The sequence below is a fragment of the Meleagris gallopavo genome, chromosome 7 (assembly GCF_905368555.1).
Source record: "Meleagris gallopavo chromosome 7, MGAL_WU_HG_1.1, whole genome shotgun sequence".
Lineage (NCBI taxonomy): Eukaryota > Metazoa > Chordata > Aves > Galliformes > Phasianidae > Meleagris > Meleagris gallopavo.
Genome location: NC_139410.1, coordinates 15,059,831 through 15,070,960, shown reverse-complemented (window position 1 = coordinate 15,070,960; position 11,130 = coordinate 15,059,831). Strand labels below are relative to the sequence as shown.

The 11,130-nt window shown below is 39.6% G+C and overlaps 1 protein-coding gene and 1 long non-coding RNA gene across 3 annotated transcripts in view; one reads left to right on the top strand and one right to left on the bottom strand.

The window, feature by feature from the left end:
• LOC146543967 (uncharacterized) overlaps positions 1-11,130 on the top strand; it is a 119,023-nt gene that overhangs the window by 5,602 nt on the left and 102,291 nt on the right. The window lies entirely within an intron of this gene.
• Positions 3,744-11,130, bottom strand: part of PDE11A (phosphodiesterase 11A) — a 127,832-nt gene continuing 120,445 nt past the window's right edge. For both annotated transcript variants that reach the window (XM_085228128.1, XM_085228127.1), the window contains exon 20: positions 3,744-5,064. In XM_085228128.1, coding sequence (XP_085084254.1) covers positions 4,903-5,064 — 162 coding nt within the window. In that variant the 3' untranslated portion in view covers positions 3,744-4,902. The remainder of the gene's footprint in view (positions 5,065-11,130) is intronic.

Here is an 11,130-nt window from a genome sequence, read left to right as displayed (position 1 = left end):
GTTTCAATGAAACAAACAAACAAAAGTCAAAATCACAGGAACAATTAAGTGATTTATTTATTTATTCATTTTTAAAGAGATCAATAAAACCAACTTGTTAATTTCAAAAACATGCTTTAAAAAGCTGAATCAGCATTGTTTGATCTACTAAAGCAAAACAATGAGGGTAATGATCTTAAAATGCAAAAAGGAAAAAGGGGGCAAGGATATTTATTGTGCATTTTCAAAAGTAAGTAGGATGCACTTGCATTAGAAAATAGACACACTGTTTCTGTGCATGTGTCTGTTGTTGCCCATACATGAAGGCTCAAAGCTCACAGTGGTACTCTCCACACTACTGTAAGATGCAGTTTCCAACATGCTTATAAATTGGTAATTAAATACGAGATATTCTAAGAAAGAAAAGGTAACAATCAATACACAGTACAGATTTCAATACTGTCACATTCAGGTAATGAAAATCTCTCATTTCACTTGCTATTTACCTCAAATTCTGTTTTCTTAGAAATCATTCACACTATTTTACTATTGAAATCATCAGTTTCTTTGGCAAAGCCAATAAAAAAAAGAAGTCTTACTCTTACATTTTCTCTCCCAGATCTTTCTAAGCATTGGAAGTGTCTATTAATGTTTTATGTGGCCTTAAAATAAACCTGTCTTAAAATTGCACTCAATGCATAAACTGTCTATAACTCAGATTGTTTAACTGTATGAAGGGAAAATAAATATTTGGCCTGTAGACTGAAACACTCCCATTTTTCTATTAGGATCAATTAGTCTAAATATTAAAAATTATCTTAGGCACTGCTGGTTGCAGTTTTCAAAAACAATTTGTGAATACTAGTATTGGCTTTTGCTGATAACTACAGGCACATTATGAAATAGCAGTGCACTATAAGGAGGAGCAATTAGCAAGGACACCAGTCCCAAGAATGCAGCTGCTATCCAAGGACACCATCTGAATGAATACCTGAGCTAAAAAGAAACACACTCATCTACGCTCTAGTTATTTTCAGCAGGGTACTAAACATACTAATGACCTTCTCAGCAAGATCCCTGGTCTGGTAAAGGAGAGCAAGCTGGCTAAGACAGAGCTGCATGGGGAGTTATGTGTCTGTTTGCCACCTTATGCATCCAGATTAAACTTTCATGAGGTACTGTTGCCTAACCTTGTATGTGACACCAAACTGTGTCCTGCCAGAAGCAGCTGTCTAGGTCTTGATTGAGTTAGGAAGTTTTATTTTGCTTGTAGGTCCCAGGCTGGGAGAAAGGCCTGATCAGTGATTCAGTTTTAGGGCAAGTTGTCTGATTTTACGGCTAGTACCTCTTGGTTGTCTCATTCTCAGGAGGTGGGAAATCCTCCTTCTGCCTGATCCATAGGAGAGTCTCCAGTTCGAGTTCTCTGAGCCTTGAGCAGTACTTGGTTTCCTGGTGGGGTCACAGAGTAGTACTGTTGGGCTCTGCTTTAACCTAGGAGGATGCACACTGGAGCCTCTCCTGAGCAATTCTACCAATGCCTTTCTGCCTTGTGCAGCTCCCCAGGCATGAAGCAGAAGCCACACACCTGGATGTTCCATCTCCTCGATAAGCATGAGTAAAGGGCTTCACCAGGAGGGCAGAAACAGGCTGCCATTGTGCCTCCCCCTGGGGAGCAAGGTGCACCTGTAGTTTGAAGCCCGCTCTGAATAAAACAGGATCTGAATGCCAGGTACCTTCCTGGTTGCCCAAGGTGATGTTATAGCATTTAGATCTTGAGGAAGGGTTCATTTTGGAAAGTAGTCTCACAAGTGGGAATCCTGAGTGGAAATGTTGCCTGGCCTGAAATTTTTGAAGACTGCATTAGAGCTAAACTGAAGCAGAGCACCTTTGAGGAGAACGCAGCTCCTATGGATGCACTTTGTGCTAACTTCATTTTAGCACTGTAGTTGCAAATTCTTGAGTCCCTGTTGCAGGCAAAATTTCCACTGACAGCAGGGGCAGAGAAGTGAGGAGTCCTCTGACACTGAGCCACTGAGTGTGGTGGGCATGTGCAGAGGAAGGCCAAGCAGCCATCTACCAGCACTGGCCTAGGTAACAGTGGGATCTCCAACCTGCTTGCCTTTGTCTTCACCCTGCTGGCCCTGTGCTTTGTATGCAACCATGGATCCTATCTCATTTCATGCGTTTTGACCTTGTGCGTTGGGCAGGGAAAGGAGGAACAAAAAATAAAAAAATAAAAAAATTCAGACTTCATAACCCCCAGTCAGCTCATCTGTGCTGTGTGTGTCTCAGGACAGTGTCAAAACTGACCAAATTGCTGGGAGAATGTTTTGGAGTCAGAGAGAATGAAAAGCAGATACAGTGTCTGCCTATACAGCTTGTAAGCACTCTTTAAGAACTGTTTTCTATGCTTTTTAATATGAGAAACTTGGAATATGATTATTTTTTGTTTCCATGAAGAATTTTCTTTTTCTCTCCAAAATGTGGATCTTTTGCTGATTCCTAAGGTGTATTAAAAAAAAAAAAAAAAAAGCTTTTATAAAATAATAATATAGAACTGTATAACTTTCAGACACCAAATTCTGCTCTTTATGATATGCTGCTATGACCCCCCTCATTTTGCCTGAGAACAATTTGATAAAGATCTAACTGTGCTCTCTCATTTTCTTCCTTGTGATGGAGGAACAGAACCATAACATTAGTCAGCACTTTCTGGATTTTGACCCACAATAGCCAAGCTACCGAAAGACAGGAGAAATAGATGGAGGCAATTACAAACAGTCACTTGATTGATGGTTGACATTGTTAGAGCTTCAGCTGGATGTCAGGTGGTGCGGTGCTGAATTCCCATCACTGCCGTGGGAGTTGCCATGGGCAACAGCGCACTGAAGCCAATAAAAAGGAGAGGAAACGAGGGGAAACTCAACCTTGGGGGGAGCTTCAGGATATGTGCTGTAAATTATGTTACACGTAGCAATATGCAATATCAAAATTCAGGAAAGCTCTGTGTACCAGCCAGCAGTACTATGTCAGTTCCTGGTGTCTGTTTCCCCCATAAAGTATGCATTACAAGTTGTATGTGTCTTGCTGTTTACTATCCTGCATCTATCTTTATTCAGGGAAGAAAAAAACTGGTCAAATAATAGCAGAAGCATTTCCATTTGATGTGTATATTCACTGCTATGCATTCTGTATTTCTGCTCCTACACTGCTTCATTCGATAGAGAAGGTGATGTGGTTCAGTTGCGTGGTAACATGTTGGTTTGTAATGGTACTGAAATTTCCACCTATTCCCCTGTACACATGATTGGTAGCACAGAGGACTTTGTTTTGGTTTTGGTCTGTGTTTTTACTTAAGGAAGCGCTCAGCAGATTTGTTGTTTCTGTTTGATTGTCAGACAGATGTCAGCTTTTCAAAGGTGCTAAGGACTCCTTTTCAGTGGGAAGCAGGGAGGCTCTTTTTGGCATTCACTTGGTTCAGCCAGGTTCAGAAGCAAACGGACATTATCACAGGTGTAAAATGTAGCCAAATTCAGCTTTAATTTTGGTTGCCAGACAAGCCTACATTCACCGTGGCATTTTCAATGAGTACAAAGGCTTTTCTTCTCCCATGAATGGGAACTCTTAAGCGCTGCAACATGACTCCTCTTGGGTCCCATCATGCAGCAGAGAAAGCATCCTCAATTCAGATGCCGTAGCTTTGCTACACTAGTGATCTGTACGCTAATGGAAGGCCAACTTTCACATAATACCAGTGTCATCGCACAGAGCTGAACACATTTGCTTTTGTGACCTACTGGATTTGATTAAACTTTAAAGAACCCCTCTACCACAGATGTTTGTGTGTGAGCCTAGCACTGTGCTAGCTGTAATAACATCATCTTAAAGTGTACTGAGAGTACTGCAAGAGAAGTAAGAGGTAGTCAGTTCAGTATGATAATATTCTTTCTCTTTACCATTTTAAAATATTCATTTCCACTGCAAATTATACTAGAGAGGTTCATCCATGGTCCAGTTTTCAATTTATATAAACCTGAAGCATAAGGCAGCAGATTTCGTTTTTATTTTTATTCTATATTCATTGAAGCCCATTACTTTTTCCCTTAGGGTACACTGTAAATTAAAAAAAAAAAAAAAAAAAAAGAATGTGCTAAAGGAGTATTTAAAAAAAAAAGAAAGAAAGAAAACAACCTCTAAAATTAGCATGCAGTATTTTGTTTTAATGCAAGCTTCCCCTTGCTGAGAAATTTACTGCATTGTTAATATGAATTTCTCAGGGAAGCAGGGACAGATTGGTATTTTTAAAGATAATAAAGTTTGTTTTTAAATGTAGCAAAGGTAGGCAATTCTAAAGGCCCTGATCAATCACTAAGAAGCGTTGTTGTAAAAAAATACTTCTTTAGAATACAAAGCAGGCTTCTCAGAACATCCAGGCATAAAAGAGGAAGGAAGAGAGGAACATCACAAAAGCAAGCATAATTGATTCATAACATGTACTGAAGAGATGCAAAACAACAATGCAATTACATACTATTCTGTTTTCCTGCAGCTCCTTGCATATGAATTGACCACCTCACATCCCAGTTCTGCTCTGTATTATTAATTTTATTAAGTTGTAAGTTCTTATATTTCAGTCTGTTGTCAGTTTTACAGATTTTTATGGTAGCAGTTGAAATGTAGCAGAGCTGAATGAATGTTTCTTGTGTTAAGTCCTTCTTGTCGCTTTGGAAACCAGTGCAATCTCACTGCAGGCCTTCTCTTCAGAAGGGAAGAAATAGCAAACCAGGCTGCCATCAAGATACTATCCGATCAATTAAGCATATCTGTGAAAGTGTTTCTTTTTTTTTAAAAAAAAAAAAAGTGTGCCAAAGCTTTTGAAATCCTTTCAGACAGCTCTAATCATAAATAGACACTGACTTAGGCTTAATTTATGTCTTTGAGAGACATGGTAAAGGTAGAGGAAAAGGAGGATGAGGATGCTGCCTGAGATGGAAGTCTTTGTTGGTGCAACTCCTCCCATTTACCTCTATTTACTGCCACAGAGTCCAGCATAGGCTTCAGTTTCACGTTCAGCTTCACAAGACACTGGAGAAAAATAGAAAACAATAGAGAAGAGGAAAAAATGTTAATATTTCCAGTCTGCTGATGGATGGTGTAGGGAGTTGCATAAAAGGAACCTGATCTGCACTGTGCACTCACCCTCCTCACCTCCAGTTGTAAATTCTTTGTAGGTAATATTTTTCATTTCATTTGGGATTTCTTTATCTCATACTCATTTGACTTGAGGCTTTAAGTAATCCACCAAAAATGTCAAAAAAAAAAAAAAAAAAGCACATAAGATGGCAAAATTGCTGTTCAACTACTTTGGCTTTCTTGTAGGCCTTGAAGATAGTCCTTCTGAAGCATCCCCAGTGTCTGGGGCTTCCTGCTTGCTGCTTATGAACTAGTCAGAAGGCAAGGGTTTTTTTTTGTTTTTTTTCTGCTTTAAATAGCAGGCTTAACAACAGCTTGTTTAAATGGCCCCCAGAGCCCACACACCACTAAGAACTGAATGTTTTATAGCTAGCTTGCAAACCATGTAGTTTGGCTAACTACTGAAGTAAGTCTTGGTAAATTTTTAATTGAGCTATTATATGATAATTAAGGGTTAATGGTCTGATCTTAAGATGTGCTGAAAAAGTGCAATTTCAGTTGACTTCAGTAGGAAATATGAATGCTCAGCACTTCTGTAAAATCATGCCGTGAGTAAGTAGCTGATTTGTGTGGAAGTTAAAGCAAATTTAATTAAAATTATTTGCTGAGAATGTGGTGCGGACCTACGCAACCTTGGGCCTGGAGTAAGAGGCAAAGCTGGCTGTGGTTTCTGCCACGGACAGTATTGCTCTCTGGTGGCATTCGTGCTATTTTTGGGATGGCTGTGCATAAGAAACACTCCTATCACCAGACCTCACAGTTCCCTCTTTTGAGCACCATATTCCAGACTGTTATGTATTCCCCAAACCTGGTTTGATTGAATCAAAAATGGAGGGAAGTAATGCATGCTAGACGCCTCTCTGAGGATCTCACTGCTGTTGTCCTTGATGCCTGCACTGCCTCTGCCAACACTGCAGATCCTTTCCATGCATTTGCAAAGCTAGCATCCATCTCCTAAGCGTGCTGGTAGGAGACGACAAGCCTCTGATGTGCATGTCTGCATCTCGCCCCACAACCAAGGGTGCCAGGAGGACTGTGGGTGCCTGAGATGCTGAAGCCAACTGGCTGTGCACTGCCTGCAGCCACAGACACCCAAAGCCTCAGTAGACCAGGAGCAGTATAGCTCTCTACAGCTACCTGAAGATTGTGGTGAGGTGTGAGTTGTTCTCTCCTCTGGCATAACTAATGATGAGATGAAAGGGAATAGCCTCAAGTTGTGCCAGGGGAGGTTCAGGCTGGATATTAGTAAAAATGTCTTCTCTGAAAGAGTGGTGAGGTATTGGAACAGGCTGCCCAGGCAGGTGATTGTGTCACCTTCCCTGGAGGTATTCAAGAAATGTTTAGATGTTTTACTAAAGGACATGGTTTAGTGGTGGAAATACTGGTGATAGGTGGATGGGTGGAGTAGATGATCTTGGAGGTGTTTTCCAACCTTGATGATCCTATGATTCTAAGCACTCGCACCCCATAATCACTGAATCTTATGAGCTGTAAAGTCCGAAAGTAAATTGTTTGTTAGAAATGTATGCATAGCCAGATAAATAACCAGAATGGTTAACTAATAACATTAACTGTGATGAAAATAAGTTAAGAGGAATATTTTAGAAGGAATAAACCATGTCTTTGATACTCAGTTTTACCACAGTACAAGCAATTAATTCTATGGAATGCTGACAAAATATATAGTGTAATTTTAAAAAACTTTATTTTGTTCTACACTAATTTAGATTAGGGCTACTCAACAGTGCAGATTTTGTACTTACTCCATGAAATATCTTTATTCAGACATTGATTTGATGTTCAGACCACTACTTCTGGATTTAGTATCCTTTCACTTCAAGACTCTTTCGTTCTGATCTAGTCTTTTAATTAAACCAACTACTATAATTCCTATGGAAATTAGCTTGTATTTTTCTTCCAGTTACCAAAGCATTTCAGTAGGACTTTTCTGATACAAAGTACACAAATTGGATTTTACTTCTGCTCGAGATGTAATTAAAAACTCATTTGATTGCTATATTTCTGGCTCTGTTTTAATTATTAAACACCAGTAATCAATTTTCTTTTATGAAGCTTTTGGGAAATTATCTCAAAAGCAACACATTTCTCTCCCTTCTGGCAGGTTCTTGACCATTTACTGAATTACATTCATAGCACCTGCTCCTGATCTGGATTAAATCACCAATTTATTCCTAAAGCTATTTAGGTTTATTTGGCTGTAACCTAGTCAGGGTTTTCTGCCTCCTGGCTGCACTTTTTACTTTCGATTTTATTACACAAAAGCCTCTTGATGTACTGCTCTTCCATGCCTCTATTTTTGATGCATGCCTTGTACAAACTGCTTTGCTAGTGATCTGTCTAATTTGCTACTCAGCTTCTTAAGCCCAATTTATTTTTTACTTCAATAGGAAGAGGTTTGGTCTTCAACAGCTGTTTGACATAGGATACTTCCAAATAATGCTGAAGCTTCAGAAATGACCCTTTTCCTCAATTCTCTGTGGCACAGCAGGTGGGCTGTGGGACAAATCCAGAGTCCCCGTCCCCTGCCTGCAGGCATCCCTTCCTGTGTGGTGCAGCTGCCTTGCTACACAGAGATCGGTGTGGGATTGGAAACTTTCCCATTTCATCCCCTTTCCTGTAATAGCTGCTCGTTATCACAGGTTGATAAAGCGTGCTGGGAGAGCAGTCCCACCAGTGGCTCCCATTCCAGCACTAGGAAAAGCTAAATAGATTTGCAATTCTCTTCTGCAGCCATGCATTACCTCAGGTATGTAACTAAGCTGTTTCTCAGAAAGTTATTGTATAGCACTGACTTTTTCTACCACCTTCAGTGATACAGGCATCTTTTGTGACTGTGTACTGCTTGTAGATCATCTGCCTCCTGGGTGGTGCGGACAGAGGACTGCATCAGCATCTGCTTCATCTCTGGAAAAGCACATTGTCTGAACTAGCCAAGATGCAGCATCGGTGTGGCTGAAATCTAACTATTGCTTACACAGATACAACACTGTTGTGCTCTTTGAGTCGTATGACATGATTTTAAGGGGGAACGTGGCATGTCCCAGCTTACAAACACTGCAGGACCTCCAGAGTATTGTTTTATTTATTTATTTATTTTGGTTCTCACCCAAATATTGACCAGTTGTTTAACTTGTGTGCTTTGACAAGATTATGGCTCATGGAAGTATGGCTGCGGGTCTAATATTTGTAAAGTGAGTTTATGGAATAAGACCATATAAATTCAGTTTTATGACTGAGCACATATCAAAAAGTTATAGGTCGCAGTGTTCACTCTGCTTTGGAACCCAGTGGTTTCTAATGAATCACTTTTATTATGTAGGCAGTTTCTGAGTTGGAAGGGAGGACTAGTGACCGAGGAGCCACAGGGATAAATTCAGACCTGGTGTATAAGCACATGAAGCATTGCTGAAGTCAAGAGAGTAGTGACCAGTTACAGCAAAGCTGAATTGGACTCCTGAGTTTTGCTGAAGTGGCTTTCATGTAAGAATACGTAGGCCGAAGGTGAGCCATCTATCTGAAAATCCTTGAACTTCAGAATAGTTCAGATAAAAGGGAACCTGCACTGCAGTCATCCGAAGATTTGATCCTCATAATATACTTGATGGAAGATGTTTTGAAAAACCAAAAGCATTTCTGCACACAAGCATGTGTACTGAAACAAAAAAAGCTGAAATTCTACCTTCCGTAGGCAGCATGTAGAAGATACAACAATATAAAGAAGCATTAGGGATTAAGTTCTGTGAACCTTTTGATGTTGTGCACGTGGCTTAATTGTTTGCCCTACTGATTCAGAGTCATACGTTTTCATTGGGTTCCAGATGAAATAGATGATACTATTACTGTGTTTGAGAGGAGGTTTAATTGGTTCTCCAGTGGTGTGATGTGCAACGTACTTCGGGGAGGGAAATACATACAGAGTTCTTCTGGTAGCAAAATGTATTCTGACCATCAATACTTTGCTGTCAAAGGGAGAGAGTAATACTGAGGGCCTGGGTACCTACTGAAGTAGCTTGATAGATGTGTTGCTGTAGTTGCAAATGATTCACATGCTCATAATAATTTGAGGTTTTACTCAGAAGAGTTACGGTTCCATAAACAACTTGTTTGGCTCTGCTCTTTATGGTTTTGGTTCTGCATCTGAAGCATGCAAAATATAAAATGTTCCTACCCCTTCTCCTTTCAACGTTTTAACCAAGCAGCTGATCAATGCCTTCTGCCTTACTATCAAATAGATTTTGAAAAACTTTTCAAACTGTATCAATCTCATATCCTCATTTAGTTCTTTGAATTTGCCCTCAGCTGGGAATTCTGCAGGCAACTGTGATTCTGTTGTGTTAAACACTTACTTGAAGTGTCTCATCCATCATCATTTCTAGTCCTTTTCTGATGCAGTGTAGTTTGTGCTTCATCTTTCTTGAAAACTGAGTGGCTGTTAAATTATCCATTTATCTTCTTTCAGATTTGCTGTACAATTTGAGTTCCCTCTATCTGCTGTCTCTTCTACCTTATCTGCCAACATTTTGGTTTACTTCCTCAAATCTTTATGTGCATTTCCATACGTGACTGCCTGTCCTTCGCAAAACATGGAGCAGATAATTCTAAGTAAAACAGCAACACAAACTGTAGTGTTATGAATTACTCACTTTTTCTCACAGATCACGGTGAAAGCCTTTTGTGAAGCCTAGTTTCACTGAAGCTGGTGGCAAATATTCATTCTTCTGTATCTCTCAAATGCTCAGTTGATGATTTGCCCTTTCAGTTGAGATATTTTGGTATCAGAAGACTTAGAAGTAATTTGAAGTGCTCTTTTCTGAAGAGAAACATGTTTCTTCTCTTTCTTCTTCCAAGCAATTTGAGAAAAATTGTAAATTCCTGAAGTTGCCAACAGTAATTAATTACTAATTACTGGAAGTTGTTATATGGTCAGCGTACCTGAGTTTTCTGAAAAGTCCAAGTGCCTTCATTTCAGGTGGCCTCACTTAGGTTCACTATTAGCAAACAAGCAGTAGGGCAACAAATGGGCAACCCAACCAAGCTGCTATTTCCAGACTACAGAGCATAAGTCTCCTTTCTCTGGGACAAGCCCTTATCCCTGAAACAATCCTTAGCTACCAACTCCTGCCAGCACTGGCATTTGGCACAATTTGCCTGATTAAATTTCCTCTGAAGCAGATTTCTCACAAACACAGCAGAATATGCTGCACCTGCTCTTTCTTGGATAATCTTACCCCCTGGATTGCAACAGAAAGAGAAGCTAATTCAATCTGCCGATGTCTGTGCAGCCTCAGTCCATAGCGCATCACAGTCTGCATCCTAAGCCTACCTGCTTTACAAATTCTTGTCAGCAAGGGAGTCTCAGGAAGCAGAGATGCATTATTCTCACTCTCTGTGTCCAAGTCAAGCATCAGATGTAAGCCCTGCTGGAAGTGTGCATTTTCATGCACAAATTGATCAAATTTCTTTCTGTTAACACGCTTTTGTCAGCAGCTTAGACCTAACTTCCTAAGCCCACTCTTTCTGTTGTTGTTACAGTAGTTCTCAGTAACTAGGGTACACGTTTTGGTGAATGCCTGTCTATTGCTCATAGTGAACAGCTTCCTACCAGTGCTACCCTTTCCTCATGACTAAATGCAAACAAATAGAACAATGGACTCTGAATTTTGTGCCAATGACTTCAGTTAGAGGTGAGTGCCAGGTACAGTAAGCCATTACCAAAATGTTCATACAGATAAGATCTTCCCTGTTATTTATATCTATCTATCTATCTATATTAAAATATATATAAATATATATAATATATAAAATAAATAAATAAATATATATATATATATATATATATATATATATATTTTAATGTCTTAGTTGTGACTATACAGACAGGACATTTGAACTGAAACACAGCTTTGACTACATCCAGAGACTCTTGCCTGAGTAAGG